Consider the following 25,508-nt stretch of genomic DNA (forward strand, 5'->3'; position numbering starts at 1 on the left):
CAGGTTGGTCTTGAACTCGTGACCTTAGATGATCCACCCACGTTGGCCTCCCAAAGTGCTGGGGTTACAGGCATGAGCCACTGCACCTGGCCCTCAATGACACTTCTTGAAGTATGGCAAGGCAGAATTTATTGAGGACCATCATGATATGTACAGGGACCACAGTAATGGGATTTTTCAGTCACAGAGAGAGACTGGGCTCAGCCTCAAATACAGCATAGACAAATGGGAATCTATAGCCATGGAGCAAAGTGGGGGGTCAGGGATTTTTTAAAAACATTACTAAGAGGAAGCATCAGAGGAGTAAGGGGGACTCTGGCTAAATCAACCTAGCAGGATTTTTGCTGGAGACAGGCCAGGGTGATCAGACATTACCTGAGGGATGACGAAGAATGAAGAACCTGTCTGGGCATGATGGCTCATGCCTGTTATCCCAACAGTTTGGGAGGCTAAGGCAGGAGGATCACTTGAGGCCAGGATTTCAAGACCAGCCTGGGTAACATAGGAAGACTTCAACTCTTAAAAAAAAAAAAAAATCATCCAGGCATAGTGGCACATGCCGTAATCCCAGCTATTCAGGATGTTAAGGTAGTAGGATCCCTTGAGCCCAGGAATTTGAGGTTGCAGGGAGCTATGATCATGCCATTGTTCCAGACTGAGTGACAGGGTGAGACCTTGTCTCAAAAAAAAAAAAAAAAAAAAAAAAGAGAGAGAATGAGGAACCTGACCAAACTGACTTAGCAGAGTTCTTTGCAGAAACTGGATTTTACAAGGTGGTGCACTGATGGGCCTAGGAGGTTTAGGAGCCTGACTAAAGTTTGGTCAAGTAAAGAATCTTTGTCACTTGCCTGGTGGGAATGCCGGCGTTACCAGATCTTCCTGTTTTTCAAGCAAGGCAAGAAATCCACATTTTTAAAAAATGTGAAATAGCTTGATTCTTGAATTGTATAATAATTAACAAGTAATTATAAGTTAAAATGTGATGTGGGGCAAACAAAATACACCTGCAGGCTGTTTGTTAGCAACTTCTGAGTTAACATACGAGATTGTTTCTTGTTTGTTTGGGGACTAACTCACTCAGTACAGGAATCTTTTGGTTTGACTGTTCACCCTGTCAGTAGATGTTTATTAAGTATCTACTATGTGCTAGGCATTGTTCTAGAGCCGCTGGGTATTGTGCTAGGCATTTGGCATTAATTTGTTGAAATGACCGGCATCAAAAAAGATAGAGATGAAAGATAGATGATAAAGATAGATAATAGACATAGATAAATAGATGACTGACAGATAATAGATGGTTAGATTATAGATAGATGAGACAGTTAGATAGATAGATAGAGATGTTACCCTTTAAAGATACATATTGAAATATTACAAATAATATAATGACTGGGAGTTACTTCAGAGGAATATGGGGAGTTGAATGAAGGTGTAAGTGAGGGGAGATTCACCATGGGATGAGAATTTTTGAAGCTGAATGATGTTTGGGTATGAAGATGATGGGGTATACTCTTCTGTCTGGTTTTGAATATGACTGGAAATTTCTCACACTAAAATGCTTGTTTTAATGTCCTCATCAGTTAAAGATGCATTCTGAAGGATATACAGGTACAATGACACCATATCGAGGGCTAAGTTTAAAATATTCAGCTAAAACGTTTCACAAGTCAGAATATAGGTGAAACACCATTTGGCAAAATGTCGATAATTGTTACAATTTTGTGATGGATGGAGATTTGTTATGCTAGTCTATTGTTTTGTATATGGCTGAAATTTTCTACAATACTTTTTTTTTAAAAGGGGACAGAGAAGTGGGAGGCCTCCTGTTTTCTAGGTACTTTTGGCAGTATGGAGTCATGCACTTAGGTGTTCATGGGAATTTTCCACAGTGTGACAGAGCTGACATCAAGGGGATGGGTACTCTTCAACAAGGGATGTCACTGTGCCGAGTGTTGCTATCGTGAGGTTAGAAGCGTGGGATCTGTTGGGGACTCCAGGTTAAGAACAGATTTCTCACTCAGATAGTTCCTCTGCAGGGCATTCTACCTCCCAGGTATCCTATTGGATGGCAGAATAACAGCAGTCAGAGTATCTGGAACCAAATCAGCCTCCCTGGGTCTAAGTACCAGCTCTACCACTTTCTTGCTGTGGCTTTGGACATGTTATTTAACCCTGTGAACCTCGGTTTCCTCATCTGTTAAACAGAGTTAATACTAATACCTCACAGACTCATTAGTCATTACATGTAAAGCGCTTAGCATAGTACATGGCAGTGAAGCATTTTTAAAAAAATTATTGCTGCTTTCGTTGTTATTGTTGTCGCTGTTGAGTGATCTAAGAGCGGAAAAAACTCAGAGATAGATGGACCACAATAATTGGAGGCAGAGATGAAAAGAAGTCACACACAGAGGCTCCCACTGTCAACTGATGCACCCACAGCAACCTGTTTGTGAGCTGCTGCAATCAATTTCTTGTATGGTGGGTGCAAAAGGAATAAAAGGAGAAGGCAATTTCCTGATCATTTCCTTTCTCTACAGAATGAAGTGGAGCTGGGGGAGCTGCTTCTGTCACTGAATTATCTCCCAAGTGCTGGCAGACTGAATGTTGATGTCATTCGAGCCAAGCAACTTCTTCAGACAGATGTGAGCCAAGGTTCAGGTACCGTGTGATTCCCCCCTTCTCTCACTTTATTAATGGGGCATCTGTGTTTGTGTAGAGGACCCAGTTTTCTTTTTCTGTATCCTGGATGAGCATTACTCATCTCAGGATGAGGCAGGTAAATGATGCCATCTTAGTAACCCTATTGGAATTGGGGAGTTGACTGAGACTGGTTGTGATAACTACTGGAAACTTAAATCCTATTTGAACCCAAGGAAGTGACTTGGCCTTTCCAAATGCTATTCCTGCAATGTAGACGCCATCCTGCAGGTGGCGATAGTGTGCATTGACTATCCATTCTAATCAATGAGCGTGGAGGACATACCCTAAGATTTTTCGCCAGCTCATTTCATGTGTGCCATAAATCTTTATGAATTCCAACTCTGAAAAGACTTGTATTTAAAGTGTGTATATTATAGCAAAAACCATTCAAACATGACTTTTAATGGAACGGAACAGATTCCATTCCATCTGTATGTTGCTTCTCCCATGACAGCAAAGGATATTACTGTGAAAGCAGCTGTAGTCACAGGGATCTGTTCAGCTCAGTGGTGGAATTATTGTCTTCTCTAAGTGCGGTAGCTAAAATAAATTACTTTTGCAATAAGGTGACAGCTAGAGGACACCTTGCATTCTCAAAAGCCACATTATAAAAACAGAGGCTTAGAAAGGGCCAGTGGAGGCAATGGTATTAAGACTGAAGAGTTTCAGACTCACCACGATGGGAGAGTCAGTATGATAAAATCATTAAGGGTTTAGGAGTCAAATGATGTGGCTTACAAATGATGTGGCTTTAGGGAAGTTACTTAACCACTATGTGCCTCAATTTCTCAATCTCAAAAACTGACATAATAACAGTATTCATCTTGATAAGTTGTTTAAACAAATATTAAATTAGATAATGTACATGAATCCCTTTGTAAACTGTAAAATGATCTAAAAATGAATTATAATTCTGCCATCTCTATTCACCTGTATATGGGCTATGGGCTCACTGAAATGATAATGGGTTTCCACAGACAGAAATCCAGGGCAGGCTCTGAGTCTGGTTCTGTGTCCACCAGCAAGATCTTTAAAAACTGATTTCTCACCTTGAGTCCTCAGCTTTCTTATCTGTAAAATGAACACAATACTGACATATGGGAGGAGCTCAACAAATATTAGATGGCTAAAGGAAGAAGGAAGGGGATAAGCAGATGAATGGGAAAATGGATGGATAATAGATGGATGGATGGTTGAACTGTCAAATAGATGAGAAATTGGCTGGATAGAAAATGGATAGATAAAAGTATGGTGAGATGATGAATGGATCAGTGAACTGACAGATGGATGGAAAGATGGATGGATGGATAAACAGGTGGATGAATGGACGGACTATGAGATGAATGAAAAGTTGAATGGGTGGATGGATAGAAGAATGGAGGAATAAAAAGACAGATGGATGGGAGGTTGAATGGCAGAATGACTAGACGGATTAGGTTTCATGATCTCCAACATTCTATGATGCTGTGTCTAATTTTCAGACCCCTTTGTGAAAATCCAGCTGGTGCATGGACTCAAACTTGTGAAAACCAAGAAGACATCCTTCTTAAGAGGCACAATTGATCCTTTCTACAATGAATCCTTCAGCTTCAAAGTTCCCCAAGAAGAACTGGAAAATGCCAGCCTAGTGTTTACAGGTAGGTAGCATTCCAAAACCTGATGAACTCCAGGTGAGGCACGTCAAACTTACTGTCCTAGAGCCAGAAGGCATCTAGAGAGAGTTACATTTAAGAACTTTATGTCTGGCATTCAACTACCTGGGTTTGAACCCACTTAACATCTATGAACCGGGGCAGGACTCATAGAGCCCTATAATATAATTGTTAGAAATGTGGACTTGAGCCAAATTTCCTCAGACTGCCACATAATAACTGAGGTCTTTGGCAAGTTACTTAACTCCTCTGAGCTTCAGTTTCCTCATCTACAAAATGTGAACAATAATAGTACGTGTGGCATAGGTTTGTTGTGAACAGTAAATGACTTACGACTTTGCAATATACTTGGTACATAATAAGTACTCACTATGTGTAAGTACTCACTATGTGTTAGTTTTGATGATGATGGTGGTGATGATTCAAGTTCCCTGCAGTCAAATAGAGAAGCATATGAAAAAACAGGGTCACCTAACTCAGAGAAAGGGATTTTTAAAGTCTTCCCAGAGGATATAGTATTTAAGTAGAGGCTTCATGTGCCACTGTCTGGTAGAATTTAGTCCATTTTTCCAGGGTGTAATCTAATGTAGTATTTCCAGGGTATATTAGTTATTTATTGCAGCATAATAAATCACCCCAAAATTTAGTAGCTTGAAACAACAAACATTTATATCTCATAGTCCCTGTGGGTCAGAAATTCAGGCATACAAAGCTTTGCTGTATAGTTCTGTGTGAATACCTCTGACAAGGCTGCAATCAAGGTATTGGCTGAGGCTGCAGCCTCATCTGAAGGCTCAACTGGGGGAGGATCTCTTTTCAAGCTCACTCACAGTTTTCAGCATGATTTAGTTCCCTGCAGGCTGTCGAACTGGGGACCTCAGTTCCTTCCTGGTTGTTGGCCGGTGACCTTCCTCAATTCCTTGCCACATGGGCTTTACCATAGAACAACTCACAACGTGACTTTCATCAGAGTGGTCAAGTGAGGGAGCAAGAATGGCAAGGAAGAGTCTTTTTGTAATCTAATACTGGAAATGACATCCTATTACTTTCATTATATTCTATTCACTAGAAGCAATTCACTAGGTCCAGCCCACACTCAAGAGGAAGGGATTACACAAGGGTATGAAGAGTGGGAGGTGGGAACCACTGGTAGTCATCTTGGAAGCTCCTCACCACAACAGGGATAGAGTTAGTAGGAGTAATGGTTATTCTTTCTTGTGTTCTAATTACAGTATGTACTTCCCTATATCATTGCTAACATTCACCATAACCCACCCTGTCAAGTTGATATCTTCATCCTCAACTTACAGATCTAGGGACTGAGGCTTAAAACCTAAACAACCTACACAAAGTCTCAAGCTGATGGAATCAGGATTCAAGCTCTGGTCTTGCCAGCTCCACATATCAAGGGATCTATATTTCCTCAAGCACCCAGGTAGGGCTACCATTGGGGATCTGACATCATCCTTTGAGACATCCTTCTCCAGGGTAACTGGAAACTCTCCTCTGGTTAGATCTTGTCTAGAACCCTGGGCTCCAGGTCTCCCAAGAAATCAATCTATGGCTGAAAAACTCTTGCATACAAGATTTCCCCTATATAAACTTATTGCTCCTTCTCACCAAGATTGCAAATGTCTATCCTCTGAGACCCCTTCGAAGCAGGTTGGTTCTGGGTTTTCTCAAGGCCTGTCACCCATAGAGTCTGCGCTGAATCAGGGGATGCCTGCCATATGCAGATATAATGATCCCTTCTAATGCAGTCTGTGATGGCTGCTGTCCGGATGGAGTTACAAATAGACAAGGGCCTCACTCTCTCCTAGGTTTCAGGCCAACACAGAAGACCGTCACCACTGACTCCTTAAATGGTGGACAGGCAGGCAGTGGGGCCTATTGTATATTAAACCAAGACGCAGATAAAAAATGAAGTCTCTTTTCCCAAGTCCCTGCTGAGAATAAGGGGCCTCCTATTGTAAGCTTAGATGAGGAGAGGACCCCAGGGGAAACTGAGAGCCCCCATGGAAAGCCCTGACACTTCATATTTTACTTAACATTTTATGATAAATGTAGCACACACGTGTTATAATGAGTGACACCATGAAAAGATGTGTAAGGACAGAGAATCAGAGGAGAACAGGGATTATGTGCCTGTGCTGGGGAGCTGGTGTCTGGGTCCTGGCTTTACCACTCACCTACTTTGGTGACCCTGGGCAAGATCTGCGTGCTTAGGTTTTCTCAGCTGTAAAATGGGGATAACAATACAGGACACTTCACAGGATTGTTATTTGCATTCAGTGAGATCAATAAACACACGGTGCTGAGCACTGTGCCGCCCATAGTAAGCACTCTAGAACTGTTAACTGTTATTAAAGGGAAAGTTTAATGTTTTCCTTTTTTCTCCCACGCCCGTGGGGCAGCCACCACCTTCTCACTCCCTCATGCAGTTTTGTTTATTTCAGAGTGTTTTCTTGCTGTGGAATCCTTCTCCCCGCTTTTTTTTTTTTTTGAGACAATCTCATTCTGATGCCCAGCTGGAGTGCCGTGGCATGATCTCGGCTCACTGCAAGCTCTACCTCCCAGGCTCAAGCAATTCTCGTGCCTCAGCCTCCTCAGTACTTGGGATTATAGGTGCACGCCACCATGCCTGGATAATTTTTTGTATTTTTTGTAGAGACGGGGTTTTACCATGTTGGCCAGGCCAGTCTCAAACTCCTGACCTCAAGCAATCCGCCCACCTCGGCCTCCCAAAGTGCTGGGATTACAGGCATGAGCCACCACGCCTGGCCTAATGTCTTCCTTTAATGCCTTCCCCTTTCCAGTTCCTTCTCCCTGAAGTCATGCCTTTAATGTTCTGCTGTGTAGCATTCCACACTTTTTTCCTTGTTCACACAAACAATATCCACATACAGAGGGTTCTGTTCCTTTAAAACATTATTCATGAATTCAGCAAGTGTGTATTAAACACCTTCTGTGCCAGGCAGTGCTTCCAAGTTCTGGGAATAGAGCAGTGAACAAAACAGACCTAATCCCTGCCCTGGCGGAGCTTACCAGGACATTCCATGGATACCACACTGACACTTGCTTTGGTTTAATTAACAATGAATGTGTTCGTTGCCTTCAGATCAATATGAATACAAATGGATTTAACTTTTCATTTTTAATAACTGCATTAGATACTGTTGCATGATGTAGTGTGATAAAAGCTGAGGTTATTTATTCTGGGGGTGGGGGGTATGACAGAGCTTCAGGGATTGTGATTAGAACTCCAGAAAAATACATGGAAGTATGGAAAATTTTGCATATAGTTGCAGAGGTTTTTTCGAATTCCTTGAATTCCATATGGTTACCTCATAAGGCTCAAACTACAAGGGTAGTCACACCACACCCCCTCCCCATACATCTTTTATTCAATCCACAGCACTTCAGGTGGCAACTGTCAGCTGGGGCAGTGGTCAGCTGATGCTGTCAGGGAAGTCCTGTACTCTCCATTCACAGAAGACCCGCTTCTCTCCTGTAAGTTTTGGGGCCCTGACTTGGAAGTTCAGGCTCCTCTGGTTAAAAGCTCGTTGAAAATATTCTTTCTGGAGAAGGAAGCATTGCCTGCCTGCCCCCTTAAATCAGGGATTCTCAACCCTGGCTGTACCTTAGAATTACCTGGGAGCTTTAAAATGCTACCAATGGCTGCACTGCATTCCGCAGAGACTCTAAAGCAACTGGACTAGGCTGAGGCACTGAGCATCTGTAAGTAGCTATTTTTTAAAAACACCCCAGATATTTCTATTGCTCATTCATTGTTCCGAACCACAGCTGTGAGTGGAAATCCCAGCTAGGGTGGCAATTTACATAAAGGATGCTGGCTGGAATAATATGAGAAAGGTGTCTTAAGCCAGTATGTATCTCAGCAAAGCTACAGTTCTCCTGAACTCAAATTCATAAGGTTCTAACCTGCTTTATTTGTCCACTGAGAGAAAGAGCTGTCACCTCTAGGCCGAGGAACCAAAGCCCAGCCTATTAGCATGTTTCCAAACACTTCATAACAAAAGTAAGGTTGGTCTGCAATTTAGCATTTGCCGTGAATCCCTGGTAAAAGCCTGTAATTAGCTGGTAAGCTGGACTTTCTGAACACTTGTTTTCCTGTGTGGGAGGAGGATTCGTCTGCAATTTTCTATCAGGTGGTTTCTGCAGCTGAAGTTTAAAAATAAAAAATGAAAAGAGGGGTAAAATTGCTTTTCACCGCCCAAGATAGCAACACACAGCCCAGAGGGCTTCCAGGAAATTCAGGAAGGTTTACTGAACCAAAGTAAAGTGGAGCTGGCCACTGAGGTGATTGGGCTTTTACTGGATGTTGGGAAAAAGAAGGAAAGAAAGCGTATTAGTCCGTTCTCACATTGTTACAATGAAATACCGAAGACTGGGTAATTTATAAAGAAAAGAGTTTAATTGGCTCATGGGTCCTCAGGCTGTACAGGAAGCATCAGGCTGGCATCTGCTTGGCTTCCCAGGAGGCCTCAGGAAACGTACAATCATGGAGGAAGGGAAAGAGGGATCGTGCACCTGACATGGCTAGAGCAGGAAGAAGAGAGTGAAGGGGGAGGTGCCACACACTTTTAAACAAGCAGATCTCAGGAGAACTCACTCACTATATAGTACCAAGGGAGATGATGCTAAACCATTCATGAGAAATCCACTCTTATGATCCATCACCTCCCACCAGGCCCCACCTCCAACATTAGTGTTTACAATTTCACATGAGATTTGGGTGGGGACACAGAGGCAAACCATATCAGAAAGGCAGAAAAAAGAAATGCAGCTTGATGGCAAACCTTCAAAAAGTTAAAAATAGAATTAGCATGTGATCTAGCAATTGCACTTGTAGGTATATACCCAAAAGAATTGAAAGCAGGGACTCAAACTCTTATTTGTACACCTACGTTCATAGCAGCTTTCCTTACAACCACCAACAGGTGGAAGCAACCTGAACGTGCATCGACGGATAAATGGGTAAACAAAGTGGTGCATACATACAATGGAATATTACTCAGTCTTGAATAGGAAGGAAATTCTGACCCATGCTACAACATGGATGAAGCTGGAAGACATTATGCTAAGTGAAACAAGCCAGATATGAGAGGACAAATGCCATATCATTTCATTTATGTGAAATACCTAGAGTAGTCAAACTCATAGACAGAAAGTAGAATAGAGATTATCAGGGGCTGGGGGAAGGACAGGATGGGGAGTTATTATTTAATGGGTGCAGACTTTCATTTGGGGAAGATAAGAAAAGTTCTGGAGGCCAGGCATGGTGGCCTGTTCCTGTAATCCCAGCACTTTGGGAGGCCGAAGTGGGTGGATCACCTGAGGTGAGGAGTTTGAGACCAGCCTGGCCAATATGGTGAAACCCCATCTCTATAAAAATACAAAAATTAGCCAGGCGTGGTAGTGGGCACCTGTAATTCCAGCTACTCGGGAGGCTGAGGTAGGAGAATCACTTGAACCTGGGAGGCAGAGGTTGCAATGAGCCGAGATCACGCCATTGCACTCCAGCCTGGGCAACAAGAGTGAAACTCTTTAAAAAAAAAAAAAAATTCTGGAGATGGATGGTTGTGATGGTTACACAACACTGTGAATATACTTAATGCCACTGAACTGTATACCTAAAAATGGTTACTTTTATGTTACACGTATGTTGCTATAATTAGAAGGAAAGAAAAAATAAGTAAATGAAGCTTCAGCCCGGGAGATCCTGAGCAATTCAGAGAAGTACCTGGATGCTGATGCTGGAACCTGGAATACTGTTCTTTTCCCTGAGAAAAGAATGTTCTTTCATTGCCACTTTGAGGGAATAGTTAGGCGTAATAGTTAGGAACCAGACCTTAGCTTGGGTTCATATTTGTGACTTACTTGCTGTGTAATCTTGGCACTTTGCTTGGCCTCTCTTTGCCTCAGCTTCCTCACCTGTAAAATGGGGATAATGGTACTTACTTCGGTGAATTGTTGCAAAGTCCAAATGGGTAAATAGACATAAAGGCTTAGAGCAATGCTTGGCTCAGAGAAAGTCCTCTTTAAATATGAGACGTTATTATTATTACTTGAAAGACATCCAATTTATGCAGCTAGATGCCACCTTGAGCTTATCTGAAGAAAGGCTACATATATATACATAAATAAATAATATAGTTTATCTACGTTGTCTACATAGAGTCTGAGATTCTGTGGAAAACCCAAAGAGGGAAGGAAAAAATTATTTTGCAGAATTACCTGGGTAGGGTATTGTCTTCCCTCTCGATGTTAGAGAAAGGCCATCTGTCTTCTTGGAGGTAAAGTTTTGGAGAAATCCCTAAATTTGAAAGAACCAAATGTCATGTGTTGAGCCTCTAGCCTTCTCCCTCCCTCAGTTTCCCCTAAGTGGCCAGGGTTTCCTGTCCTTCTGAAAGGCACTCAAAACCCTCTGTATGCTGGGCACAGTGGCTCATGCCTGTAATTCCAACACTGTGGGAGGCCAAGGCGGGTGGATCACCTGAGGTCAGGAGTTCGGGACTAGCCTGGCCAACATGGTGTAACCCCGTTTCTACTAAAAATACAAAAAATTAGCTGGGCATGGTGGCGGGTGCCTGTTATCCCAGCTACTCGGGAGGCTAAGATCATGCCATAGCACTTCAGCCTGGGCAACAAGAGTGAAACTCCATCTCAAAAAAAAAAAAAAAAAAAAGAAAAGAAAAAAGTCTTGTTCCCTTGGCAAACTTGATCAAGAGGCCCTTGGCTAAGGAAGCGTTTCCAAAGCCTGGGGGAAGGCAGGTGGAGGAACTGCTGCTTGCTGGCCACCTGTTATGGCTGAGGTGGGAGGGGGTGGGACCAGCTCCCTGGGGCTGGAGCTGACCATGTGTCTGTCCTTACTGATTAAATTTTTGGAGCACCTACTATGTACCTGGCACCATGCTAGATGTTATGTATTCGACAGAGAACCAGACATTCACGGCTTGTGTTCTCATGGAGCTTAATTCTAGTAGAGGCAGACGGACATTAATTAAATGCCACACCAATAATGATTGAATTGTAAATTGGTCTAAGGGCTCTGAAGGAGAGATGCAGGGCACATTTCAGAGTGTCTGACCCAGTCTGTGGAGTGAGAGGAGCTGACACGTGAGCTGGGAGCTGAAGGACAAGGAGGTATTAATCAGCAGAGAAGATTGCAGGGGATGCAGAGAGGTCGGCCGGGCTCCAGCCCCAGAAGAGAAATTGAGGCTGACGTCATACTTCAACCTGGGAGCTAAAACTGCCAGGGATTGGCATGAAAGACCCCCACACCCTGCTGCCTGTTGCAGGAATTGACCAGGGCATAGGCTTAGAGGGGCCTCATCAATCATAACCAGTGCAGGACAGCTATGGAATACACAGAAAAGAAACAAGGCAATGACAGACATGCCTCAATTTTTGCCAACCTTTGGTGTTTCTCTAAGACTAGAGAATGTGGCGTCTCTATTTTCACATGCATCTGCGTCGCCCAGGGATTTGTTAAAATGCAAATTCTGACTCAGTAACTCAGGAGGCCAAGGTGGGCCTGGAATTCTGCATTTCTAACAGTTCCCAGGTGATGCCGATGCTGTGGGGCTGCAGACCACATTTTGGGAAACAAATAGACCCAGGAAGGGCATCAGGGTGAGTGATGATTGATTGTGCCAGTGCATTAATAAGAATTAAACCCTCGGCCCGGTGCGGTGGCTCACACCTCTAATCCCAGCACTTTGAGAGGCTGAAGGGGGCGGATCGTTTGAGTCCAGGAGTTTGAGACCAGCCTGGGCAGCATGGCAAACCCCCATCTCTACTAAAATTACAAAAATTAGCTGGTCATGGTGGTGCATGCCTGTAGTCCCAGCTGCTCGGGAGGCTTAGGTGGGAGCATTGCTTGAGCCTTGGGAGGTGGAGGTTGCAGTGAACCGAGATCACGGCACTGCACTCCAGTCTAGGTGACAGAGCCAGTCCCTATCTCAAAAACATAAACAAACAAACAAACTCTCTAGCACTGGTCCCTACCCCTGCACATTGTTTGACTCCCTAACCCTGTCTGTACGTTAGTATTACTCAGGGACTTTAAAAAAAATTCTGATGCCCAGTTCCCAGAACAGATAAACTGAATCAACCCAGGCGTCTGGGTTTTTTGGGGTTTTGGAAGGCATCTGTATTCTTCAAAGCTCCCAGGTGGCTCTCTTGTGCAGGCTGGGTTGGCCAATCTTTGCCTCTACTGTTCCGCCTCCCTCTCGCCCTGCTGTCTGTCTGGAGGCCTCCCAGACCCCTCTGTGAGAGCGAGTGCCAAGGCACCTGGTCTGTGTTCCATAATTGCTTGGCTTTCTGCAGCTGTAGCATCAAATCGGCTAATTGAATCTGCTGGTGAGATGAGATGGGTGGGAAGGCGCGGCGGGGAATGGATGGGAGGGCTGGAGGGCAGCATGCCAGCCTCTTGCTTGGAAAGACCCCAGGTCAAATGGGTACTGGAGGATGTTCTTTAAAGGGGTTGGGGTCAGGCACGGTGACTCACATGTATAATCCCAGTACTTTGGGAGGCCGAGGCAGGAGAATCACTTGAGTACAAGAGATCGAGACCAGCCTGGGCACATAGCAAAATCCCATTTCTAAAAAAAAAAAAATTAAAAATTAGCTAGGCATGGTGGTGCATGTCTGTCATCCCAGCTACTCAGGAGGCTGAGGTGGGAGGATCACTTGAGTCCAGGAGGTCAAGGCTGCAGTGAGCTAGGATCATGCCACTGCACTCCAACCTGGGCAACAGAGTGACACTCTGTCTCAAAAAATAAAATTAAATTTAAAATAAAAAGTGTTGGAGTTTGGGAAGCAGGACAGTGGAGAGGCAGAGGGTCTCCAGCAGAGAAGAGAAAAGGAAGGAATTCTGAGTGGGGCAGAGCATTCTGAGAGAGCCTGAAATTCTCCTGGGATGGAGAGATGTGTGGGCTTGTTCCAGGGCACAGATGCTTCCCCACAGCCCCACCCTGGCCACAGCCCACCCATGACATACCTTCTCTCTGCAGCCATGCAGCAGCCTCTGTCTTTTCCCCTTCTAGCCTGACTTAGTGAGCACCAGGCTCAGCTCTGCCTCCTAGAGAGAAGGTTGCATGGCTATTCAGAGTATGGATTGGAGTGAGCTACAGTTTGGTTCAAATTTCACCTTTTGGCCATTCACAGTGGTTCACACCTCATACCTATAATCCCAGCACTATGGGGGGCCTAGGCAGGAGGATTGCTTGAGGCCAGGAGTTCAAGACCAGCCTGGGCAACATAGCGAGACCTTACCTCCACAAAAAATTAAAAAATTACCCAGGCATGGTGGTGCTTGCCTGTAGTCCCAGCTACTCAGGAGGCTGAGTTGGGAGGATCGCTTGAACCCAGGAGTCCAAGGCTGCAGTAAACTATGATCACACCACTGCACTCCAGCCTGGGGGACAGTATGAGACCCTGTCTCAAGAAAAGAAAAGAAAGAAAGAAATTCACCATTACCACCTAGACAGTGTATGGGCATCGGGCAAACTATTCTTTTGATGGATCTCAGGTTTCTTCTCTGTTATGAGCTTCCAATCTCAATTTTTATTTTATATATTTATTTTTACCTTTCCTCTAATGCTGAAAATCTCACTATTTTATATAAAAAGCTTTAGAAAGTGCCTTGTACAGTTAGTGCTCAATAAATGTGAAATATGATTGATGATGATGATAATTGATGGACCCTGCCATAGAAGAGCAGGACCTGGAATTACACAGACTTGAGTTTGAATCTTGGCCCCATGATAAATCAGCTGTGTGACCTCAAGCAAGTGACACTGCCTCTCTGAGCTCCAGCTTACTTTTGTGTAAAATGTAGCAATCATTCTTTTTATGGGGGTTAAAGGCAAATCAGCCTGTGGGCCCATCCAGAAGTGGCCACTTGGAAAATTGTATCTGCTGTTTTAATCATTGCAGTCTATGAAAGAGTTGAAAACCTGGTGCTTTGGAGGTATTTAATAGCTCAGCCCAGCAGCCTGTGGTTGTTGCCCCAGCATCTCCCTCACCTGTTCACCATCATTCCAAGGCTGCCAGTGGTATGATGTCTGGGAGCCAGGAATTGACACCAAATCTGTGCCAACTTAGATGCAGAACCAGGCATTTGTGCTCCCTGAAGTTCCTTGGGATTGGCAGTATGGGGAGATAGGTCAGAGCAAGACCTGGCAGTAGGCACTCAGTGCCAGACCAGTCATGGGAAGTGAGCTGCAGAGTGAAGGGATTAAAGCCAGAGGACCACAAAAGTGAGCCCCTGAGAGCTACAGTATGGGGAGTATTATAAAGGGGAAGAACTTAAGAATAGATTCCATAAAACTGTGTATGTACTACTGGACTCATCTCCAAGCTACACAAGTGGATATTATTCTAAACAGTCTACTAAAGACACTGAAAACCAAACTATAGGGTGGCTCACCACCAAGGTCCCTTGGGGACACATCTGAGGGGCAGATACAAATAGCATTGCAAAGCCTTTGAAAACTGAACTGACATCAAAATAACAGCAAACAGAAGGCAGGATAGAACTTGTAGCCTGAACTTTTCCATGTCAATTTCTTAAAAAGTCAACATATTCAATAGGATTTAAGCAAGACCTAGAGTCTCATAATATTAAAAATGGCCAGGATACAACCCCAAATGACTTGATTTACGAAGAATTAGCAAAATCTGGCAAATTCTTAGAGAAAGTGTAATCAACAGATGCCAACCACAAGATGGCCCAGATGTTGGAATTATCAGATGAAGACTTTGAAGCAACTATTATAACCATGCTCCAATAAGTAAGGGTGAACCCTCTTGAAAAGAATGATAAGGTAGAAAATGTCAGCAGATCAACAGAGAAATAGAAGATATTAGAATTACGTGGAAATTTTAGAACTGAAAAAGTACAATCACTGAAATAAAATATTTGCTGGATGGACTCAATAGCAGAATGGAGGTGACAGAGGAAGGTGTTAGTGGGCTCGAAGACAGATCCAGAGAAATTATGCAACAGAGAGTGAAAAAAATCAGGGGGAAAGAAAAGGGTGGGAAGACCTATGGAGAAATATCAAAAAGGTTTAATGTTCATGTCACATGGATTCCAGAACATTTATGTCACATGAATCCCAGAAGGAAAGAAGAAAAAACAGTGGGGAGCATTGGCATGGAGACAGGCGACTCACCCCAGACAACCCCTGAGTTCCTTACCAGATTGCTGGGCTCCTGGCTTAACCAAACCACTCTTGTTCTTCCCTTCTCAGAAACATTAGCAATTCATGAGGAAGCTGTGTGGCACCATGGTCAAAGTCAGCCAGAGCTGGCTTCTGTGTGATTGCGGGCAAGTTGCTTTACCACGCTGAACCTCGGTTTTTTTCTTGTCCGAACAATGGGGACAGTAATACTTCTATTTATCATGAACCACCTGTATGTTGATTTTCTCATTTAATCTTTCAACAAACATATAAGTTATGATCTATTTTATGATCATTTTTCAGCTGGGGAAACTCGAAGCTTAGGGACGGGAAGTGCAATGAGTATAGCCAACTGCAGAGTGAGAGAACAGTTCACCCAAAACTGCCCTCACTTCAGATACCAGCTGTAAGTTCTGAGGTCTCTAGGACTACCTCCCTTCAGACCAGTTGGTTACAATTTCAGGGCCCCTGTGACCTCCCTCAGGTTCAATAATTTGCTAGAAAGACTACTAGAACTCAGGAAAGTGCTACTTATGACTACAGTTTTATTACAGCAAAAGGGTGCAAATTAAAATCAGCCAAGGGAGGAGATGCATAGGGCAGAGTCCAGGAGGGGTCAAACTCTGAGACTCTAGTCATCTGTCTGCCTTGTGAGTCACAAACAGCATTTACCTCTACTCAGTCACTGTGTGCGACAATGCACACAGTATAGCCAGCCAGAGAAGCTTGTCACGCCTTTGGCATCCAGAGATTTTACTGAGCCTCAATCACATACTGCTCAGGTGGCTGATCTTCAGTCTCTATCCCCTCCCAGAGGTCTGGGTAAGACCTTTCATGATCAGTTTCTCCATAAGTCTGAATTGATACTATGTGATCCTAGAGCCCCAATCATAAATCACATTGCTAGGCTAGCCAAGAGTCAAAGCCCCTAGGCAAACAAAGATACTCTTCTTAGGCAGAACATTCCAGGGACCTAGAGATCAGTCCGTAGGAGCCAAAGACAAAGGCTAGGCCTCTTTTTGGGTAAGATTACTTTTTCACTGTTTAGGTAGTAACTAGCAACCGTGCAAAGTCATCCAGCTGGTGAGTGGTTAAGCTGAGCTTCCAACTTAAAGCTGCATGGTTCCAAAGCTCTTTTCACTCACTCTTAACCACGACATTGATGTTCCTGTGAATCAACTGGGGGTCTTGTTAAAATGTGGTTTCTGATTCCATAAGCCTGAGGAGGCACCTGAGCATCTGTATTCTAATAAGTTCCAGGTGACACCTGTGCTGGTCTGAGACCCACACTTTTGAGGCAGGAGGTGGGACTTGGACACTGGACCAAATTGAGGGCTAGCTAAAACAGGGATGGGGGAAAACAGCTTTCCATAAGACACACCCAACAGTGCGCCATCTCAGTTTACCATTGCCATGGCAACACCTGGAAGTTCCCGTCCCTTTCCACGGCAATGACCCGACAACCCAAAAGTTACCACTCTTTTCCTAGAAATTTCTGCATAATCCACCCTTTAATCTACATGTAATTAAACGTAGGTATAAATGTGATTACAAAACTGCCCTGAGCTGCTACTCAGCACACTGCCTACGGGGTAGCACTGCTCTGCAGGAGCAGTCACAGAGCTGTCACACTGCTGCTTCAATAAAGCTGTTTTCTTCTACCCTACCACCAGCTCACCCTTTAATTCTTTCCCGGGCAAAGCCAGGAACCCTCATGGACTAAGCCCTACTTTGGGGCTCATCTGCCCTGCACTACTTTGAATAGCTAGGAGACCCTTCCTCTGTTCTCCCGTGTCACCCCAATATGGCCAGAGCAGGGTTGGGGGACTATGAGTTTGCAGAAATATCAGTGGGGAGATCAAGTAGAGCCTGCAGGATAAGAAGTTGATGGTTTTTTCTAAGTACATTGAGACATCTTTGGAGGATGTTGACCAGAGAAGTGATGTGGCTTAGATGTTTGAAAAATATCCTTCCAGCTGTTGAGAGGAGAATCATCTGAAAGACCACTGTGTTAATGGCAGATTGGACTGGAGAGGTGGCAGAAGGGTTTCAGAGAGTCACTCACTGGACTATAATGTTGGAGGTAGGATCAGCAGAACATGCTGATGGATCAGATGTAAAGGACCATTCCCTATCTTGGCCAAGTTACTTATCTCTTCTGAATCAGGATTTCTTGTCTGTAGATCTCAGTTCCCACCTCACAGGCTATTGTGGGGACAAAAGGAAATAATGTATAAATGGGCTCAGTGCAGTGCTTGGCATAAAGCAAGGGCTCAGTTGATTGTGGTGTTGAACCTGGATGTGGGCAGAGGCCATAACTCTAGCCAGGCGGTCAGGAGATAGAAGCATAGACCTGACCTGTTATCCTGGGGTTCTCCTGGCAGAGCCCCCAATAGCACTCTGACCTCAACTTCTCCTCCTGTGAGCTCCTTGAGTCTGCCAACATCCACCAGGTGGTAGAACTTGGCTGGATCGTACACATCCATTATGGGTTCCAATGGCAGCCTTTGAAGATCAGGCCAGCTGCCAGGGCTCCTGAGGGTTTTTATTCCACTTGAATGGCTGTTTAATGACTCTGGTGCCTTTGGATGGAACCTTGTTCCAGGCAGATCCCCATGGGGGACAGCATCAGGGAGCTGAGGGTTTATCCAACCACATATGTGCCTGCAGGGCCTAAGCTATATGAGGGGTCCAGCAGAGGCCAGATTTCAGGCTTGCTTTGTGCCTCGGTGGTGGCAAGATGCAATCTTATGCTCAGAAGCCAATGCCAGCACCTGGGTAGGTTCGAGATGAAGGCTTATGCAGGAAATCAAATCAGAAACCAAGAGTATGCTTTCAGACATCCCTTCTATCCATCGTCTCATTCTGACTTTCCCAACCCAGAGCTGCCAGTCAGCAGAATGCTTAACTTTTAAAATGCCAGGGCCTGGCCAGGTGCCATGGCTTGTACCTGTAATCCCAGCACTTTGGAAGGCTGGGGCAGGAGGATTGCTCGGGGCTGGGAGTTTAAGACCAGTCTGGGCAACACAGAAAGACACCATCTCTACAAAAAGTAAATGAAAAAAATTAGCTGGACATATGGTGTTGTGTGGCTGTAGTCCCAGCTACTCAGGAGGCCAAAGTGGGAGGATCACAGGAGTTGGAGGCTGCAGTGAGCTATAATCATACCACTGCACTCCAGCCTGGACAACGGAGCAAGACCCTGTCTCAAAATTAATTAATTAATTAATTAAACATTTAAAATATATGTATAATAAAATTTTAAAATGCCAGGGCCTGCAGGGCACAGCTTCTAGTGTCACCTGTCTGCCTACATTTTGAGGAAACGTGCTGTAGTGGAAATAGCTTTGGCTTAGAAATCAGAAAACCAGACTCCCAGAGTTTAGTGCTGTATCATTTTGAGCAGAACCTTTTAATCTCTTTCAGCCTCTATTTTTCTTCTATCAGATGCATATAAAATCTATCTCAGGGTTGTTCATGCAGTATTTGATGGTAATAACGGCAAACACTTAAATAGTGCTTCCTGTGTGCCAGGCACTGCTCCAAGTATTTCAAATGAATTAACTCATTTAATCTGCATAGAAACGCTATGACATAGTGTTACGAGATCATTGAGGGTGTTGCTTTTCTGGCCGGAAACCACTGTGCCTGGTGGCGCCTTTGTCTGAGTTTTGCCTGGACCCACTGGGCCCACTCATCCTGGCAGGCTGTGCTCGGCTCATGCTACCAGGCTGGATCCCATGCCTCTGAAGAGACTGGAGCAGAGTAGCAAGGGTTATGTGAGCAAACGAGCATGGGGTTCAGCCACTGTGCACAGTCAGGCACACCAGCTGCTGCAGTGGGGCAGGCAGTTCCAGGTGCCAGCATGGGTGTCGGCTCACTGCGAGGCTGTGGCTGGACCAGGATCACCACAAGCAGCTTCAACGGCTGGCACCAGGGAACACAGTGGTGCCCAGAAGCTTGGAGACACCAGGAACCACAGGGCCCCAAAGGGGAAGTCACAAACCTGGCTTGGGGAGCTCCTGGGCCTGGGCCCTCTGAAGGGCTGCAGCTCTCCTCTTCTTCTTTCTTCCCTCCTTCTTGTTGCCTGTAGTGTGGCAAACAAGGGGCGTGTTTCAGCCCTGTTTGTGTTACAGCTCTTTTAGCCCTGCCATTTGGCAGGCCCTGAGTTCTTGTCCTGCATCCAGGAAGAATGAGGTATGCAGACAAGCGGAGGGTGAGCAAGACGAAGAGGAGCTTTATTGAGCAATACAACAGCTCAGAGGGGACCCGTAACAGGTAGCTCCTCTCTGTAGCCAGCGTGTCCCAACGAGTGTTCAGCTCTCAGCAGAGAGGGTAGCTTCTCTCTGCTAGGCAGGTCATCCAAGTGTCCAGCTGTCAGCAGCTGGTCAGCCTGTAGTCTACCCATCGTCTCTCTGTTCTCTACCCTGAGTCTGGCTGAGTCCAGGGTTTTTATGGGCCTCAGAGGGGAGGAAGTGTATGCTGATTGGTCCATGGGCAGCCATGGGCTGGCCCAGGGAAAAGCACCAGAGGTTTCCACTCTGGTCCACGGGACTGGTGGCCTGGTCCCCAGGCTTCAGGCCCTCCCTGGTTTGAAGGTGGGGCTTCACCAGGTACCAGCCCTCTTCTGCCCAGAAGCCTGTCTGTCTCCTGCTGCTCATGCCAGGTTGCTCATGGCGCTCAGGCTGTTCATGCCGAGAGGCACCTGCAGGCCAGTGGTAGACTGTCCTTGGCCCCTCCTCAGCCTCCCCATCATACTTGCTGGCACCCAAAGTCTGGAAGGGGCCGAGGCATCAGGGGGCTGTCATGTCAGCACTGCCCCAAGCATGTGCACACCCGGCCAGGCTGCCACAGCACCTAGGCTCAGTTCTGACTTTGCTCCGAGATAGGAGTGGGTGCTGAAAGCAGGGAGGAGCCAGGCAGCAAAGGTGGGGTGGGAGATTGGGGGCGGGGAGGGAAGGGTGTCTTCCTGCACCCCCAAGAGTGCATAGATGCCTGGGTCTGCAGCTGTAGCTAGGTGGCTGCAGCTGCACCCAGGAAGCTCCCTCCCTGCCATTTTAGAAGAGGCAGGGCTCCCGCTTGTGACTGCTCCCACCCACTCTGTGGAGCATGCTGGAGCGTGCAGCCCTGGCTGCACCTCCTGGCAGCCTGGGGCGGGGGCCCAGGTCCTCACTGGGTCACTCTCTGCCCACTCCTCCATGCCTGACTGCATTGCTCTCCCACTGGTGGAGGGCTCAGCCCAGTCCCATTGCAGTGGCCCCTAGGGCAGCAGGCTCTAGTGGAGGTTCCTGGGGGCAGGCTCTGAGGACCATCCACCTCCTTCCTGTGCCCTCCCCACAGCTACGGCAGGGCAGAGAGAGGTGATGCATGCCAGGGTCGGGAGTCACAGAGGCTCTGGGCCTAGGAGTGTGTCCCATCCAGTCATACAAGGGTGGGGACAGCACAGTTGGCTGCCTTGGGCACGTGGGGCACAGGGACACAGGGTACAGGGGTCCCACCACCACTGCTGCCACTCCTGCAGTCTCTCCCACCACCACTGCCCGTTCCCCGCACCTGCCCCCCACCACCACAGCCAGAGCAGTGGCAGTGGCTGCTCCGGATGGCCCTTCACTATCATCAATAGGAGTCATTATTGCCATTTTATGGAAGAGGAAAGTGAGGGAACAATAGGGTGGGAAGTAGCTTACCTAGGATCCTGGAGCCAGGATTCAAACCCTGGTCATCTGGACTAGAATCTGAGCTCTCAGTTACTGGGTTATATGTCTCAAGTGTTTAGCCCCTGCTTTGTTGAGGTGCTGCATTAGTTGCTGAAGAAACACAGAAAAACAGAAAAAATCCATCCTTTCATGACCTTGACATTCTAGTTGGGGTGAGATAAATGATAAATAAACGAACAGCTAAATAATAGTGGAGTGAGCCAACAGAGAAGGCCAGGAAAATTACTCTAAATTTGATATATAAGCTGAGAAAGGGCCAGCAGTGGAAGGATGTAGGAAAGGAGCATTCTAGGCAGAGGGAATTGTGCAAAGGCCCTGGAGCAGGAATGAGCTTATTTTGTTCAAAGAAGAGAAGGAAAGCCAGAGTGTCCAAAACAGTGATCTCATGGAGTGAATTAGGCAATGAGGTCTGAGCAATTAGCAGAGACTATAGCAAGGAACTTAGATGATACATTTTTTTTTAATTAAAAAAAATTTTTTTGAGATGGGGTCTCACTCTGTTGCCCAGGCTGGAGTGCAGTGGCACAATCTCAGCTCACTGCAGCCTCGACCTCCCTAGGCTCAAGTGATCCTCTCACCTCAGCCTCCTAAGTAGCTGGGACTATAGGTGTGTGCCACCATGCCCGGCTAATTTTTGTACTTTTTTTTATAGAGATGGGGTTTCGCCATGTTGCCCAGGCTGGTCTTGAACTCCTGGGCTCAAGCAATCTGCCCGTCTCGGCCTCCCAAAGTCCTAGGATTACAGGTGTGAGCCACCACACTCAGCCTTAGATGGTGAGTGTTTATTGAACACCCATAGTGTGCCTAAGGCTGATAGGCATGGAGGAAACAGAACTGAAGAAGAGATGTGGCTCCTGGCTCCATGAAGAACTGGGTGAGATGACATGCATGCAAGGACTTAGCACACGGCAGATGCTCAGTGGGTGTAATTTTCTCTCTCTTCCTATTTGTGAGTCGACATGACAACTGCTTCTCTGGGTTTCTGCCTCCCCCCATGCCCTGCATTAGAGCAGGACAGAATGTAGTTGGCTTATCATGGAACTTATTTTTAGAAACAGCCATAGGCAAGGGCATTATTTACGAAGCAAAACAAAGCAAACAGGTGGGTGAAGAGTCAGTAGGGCGGGCAGTGGGCAAAAGATCTTTGCCTCTGTCTTCATGAGCAGATGCCTACACTGGCCACAGGAGGCTCTTTGGGGCCTGTTGCTCACTTTCTTGAGGATCTTGAGTGGCTGGTCCAGGAACCAGGGAGAGTATCTGCTGATGTGGCAAGCAAAATTCCCCTTAGATGTCTGCTTTGGGATCTTATTCTGCTTAATTGTATTTGGGCTGGAGAAGCAGAGGGGAGGCAGCCTTTGGATGACTTGTGGGTGGGTTCCTCTTCCATCCTTGTGCAAGGTCACCCTTGCCTTCTTGGTGACCTCTCTGCTAAGGAGAAGCCAGGACACTTAAGATATGCCTCATCTGGCTGGGCGCGGTGGCTCATGCCTATAATCCCAGCACTTTGGGAGGACGAGGCTGGCGGATCACCTGAGGTTGGGAGTTCAAGACCAGCTGACCAGCCTGACCAACATGGAGAAGCCCTGTCTCTACTAAAAGTAGACAATTAGCCAGGCATGGTGGCGCATGCCTGTAATCCCAGCTACTCGGGAGGCTGAGGCAGGAGAATCACTTGAACCTGGGAGGCAGAGGTTGTGGTGAGCCAAGATCACGCCATTGCACTCCAGCCTGGGCAACAAGAGTGAAAAAACTACATCAAAAAAAAAAAAAAAAAGATATGCCCTGACAACCTTGTGATAAAATAAGGGCCCCAGCCTCATTACAAGAAGCGCCTCTAAGACTCAATAAGTTCCTAAGGCACTTGAGGACTAGGGCAAGTTGTACTTTTCCAAGTTATTAAGTGTGGCTTGGAAAAGAAGGCACAAAAGACATCATGGGAAGAGCTCGTAACTTGGGCGAGGGGCAGGAGTTTAGTGGTAGCTCTTATAATAAAAATAGCCAACATTTATTAAAGTCTTAGAATCCTCCACGTGCTGTCCCAAGTACTTTATAAGCACTGTCTCAACTCATCACACAACAACCAGACGAGGTAGGTTCTGATGTTATCCCATTTTACGGGGAAAGAAACTGAAGCTCAGAGATCTCATATGACTCACTACAAAGCTAGAAGTCACTGTATCAGTTAAGGTGTGGCTAGCTGCTATAACAGATCAGCTGCCAAGGTTTTGTGGTTTGACACCACAGAAGCTTATTTCTTTTCTTTTCTTTATTATTATTATTATTTTTTGAGACAGGGTCTTGCTCTGTCGCCCAGGCTGGAATGCAGTGGCACAATCTTAGCTCACTGCAGCCTTGAACTCCTGGGCTCAAGTGATCCTCCCGCCTCTGTGTCCTGAGTAACTGGGACTACAGGTATGTGCCACCGTGCCTGCCATTTTTAAAATTTTTTTGTAGAGATGGGGGTCTCACTATTTTGCCCAAGCTGGTCTTGAACTCCTGGCCTCAGGCAATTTTCCCATCTCAGCCTCCCAAAGTGCTGGGATTACAGGCATGAGCCACCCAGCCTGGACCAGAATCTTATTTCTTTCTTGCACCATGGTCCTTCGAGGATCCTGTCATGAGTGACCTTCCATGTGGCGATTCAGCGGCCCAGGCGCCTTCCATCTCATGGCTCTGCCATCTTCTCTGGCCTTGGGGAGTTTCATCTCTAGCTGGTGGTTGGGGAGGAAAGAGAGTTGAGGACTGCATGGGAACTGTTCATGGGCTGAGCCTAGAAGTAATGTACATCACTTCCACTTCCAATTCTATTCATATTCTACTGGCTGAAACTCTGAAGGAGAGGCTGGGAAATGTAGTCCAGCTACATGTTGAGGGAGAGAGTGAACAGGCTTTGGTGACCACACAGCCATCTCTGCTCAGATACCCAAGGAGGCAAATAGAAGAGCCAGTCCATGCCTTCAACATGCTTGCTCCACGACCTCCCTGAGCACCTGTGGCCTCTGAGTTTATGGTCAGGGTCAACAGTGGGGGAATCTCATGCCACCAAATTCCAGGCTGGCAAGAGCCTGGAAAACCTTTTGGCTGGAGAGCCCGGGTCACCTGCTGACTTATGAAAGCAGTTAAACCAGTGGTTCTCAACCTGGGGTGACATTGTCTCCCTAGAGGACATTTGGCAATGTCTGGAGGCATTTTTATTGTCACAGCTCAGGGACGCTACTGGCATCTAGTGGGTAGCGGCCAGGGATGCTGCTAAATATCCTACAGTGAACACGTAACCCCTCACAACAGAAAATCATCCAGCCCCAAATACCTATGGGGCCAAAGTTAAGAAACCCTGAGCTAGAATGATGGGATTCTGTGGGTCCCCTGAGGTTTTTGGGGTGAGGTGGTGATCTCCACCAGGCGCTGAGAAGGGCAGGTTTGCCTGGGCTCAGAGCCAGTCAGCACCTGTTCTGCACCTGTTTGAGGCTTGTTTACTCTCCTTATGGCATTTTAACCTCTCATCATTCCCAGTGGCTTCTCTTTAACTGCCTGAGTGTGAAGAGCTCAGATCCAGAGCATGCTGAGTGAGTCCACGCTCATCTGTGCAGATTTTTCAAATGGCTTCCCTGTCTCCACCCATAAAAACGTAGGCAAACAGAAATACCTTGCTCTGCAAACAAGCCCCATCCCCCAGGTGGCAGGGCCTGGGCAGATGGACTGCAGCTCAGCCCAGCTTGAGAGGGAGCGGGGAGCCCTCTTGGGAAGATGAGCAGAATATCACCTGAATGCGGTGACGTGAAGGGGTTACATGGGAAAGGGCAGTACTGATGGCTTTTTAGTATTGCTGTTATAAAAGATATAATTTTTCCATACTATATGTATGTATATATGTGCATATATATGCATATGCATGTATGCATATTATTATTTAGATATAATTCCTATATTTTGTATATTATATATATATTTTTTTTTGAGACAGAGTCTCACCCTGTCATCCGGGCTGGAGTGCAGTGGTGCGATCTTGGCTCACTGCAACCTCTGCCTGCTGGGTTCAAGAGGCATCCCAACTAGCTGGGATTACAGGCGCCCACCAGCAAGCCCAGATAATTTTTGTATTTTTAGTAGAATCGGGGTTTCACCATGTTGGCCAGGCTGGTCTCGAACTCTTGGCCTCAGGTGATCTGCCCGCCTCAGCCTCCTAAAGTGCTGGGATTGCAGGTGTGAGCCGCCATATCTGGCCT

General features: G+C 46.1%; 1 protein-coding gene across 6 annotated transcripts in view; it reads left to right on the forward strand.

Annotated features, from left to right (window-relative positions):
- Positions 1–25,508, forward strand: part of SYT17 (synaptotagmin 17) — a 99,928-nt gene that overhangs the window by 52,002 nt on the left and 22,418 nt on the right. For all 6 annotated transcript variants that reach the window (XM_034939957.3, XM_003830565.7, XM_008956018.5 and 3 more), the window contains 2 exons: positions 2,538–2,658; positions 4,182–4,337. In XM_034939957.3, coding sequence (XP_034795848.1) covers positions 2,538–2,658; positions 4,182–4,337 — 277 coding nt within the window. The remainder of the gene's footprint in view (positions 1–2,537; positions 2,659–4,181; positions 4,338–25,508) is intronic.

Source organism: Pan paniscus, chromosome 18, assembly GCF_029289425.2.
Source record: "Pan paniscus chromosome 18, NHGRI_mPanPan1-v2.0_pri, whole genome shotgun sequence".
Lineage (NCBI taxonomy): Eukaryota > Metazoa > Chordata > Mammalia > Primates > Hominidae > Pan > Pan paniscus.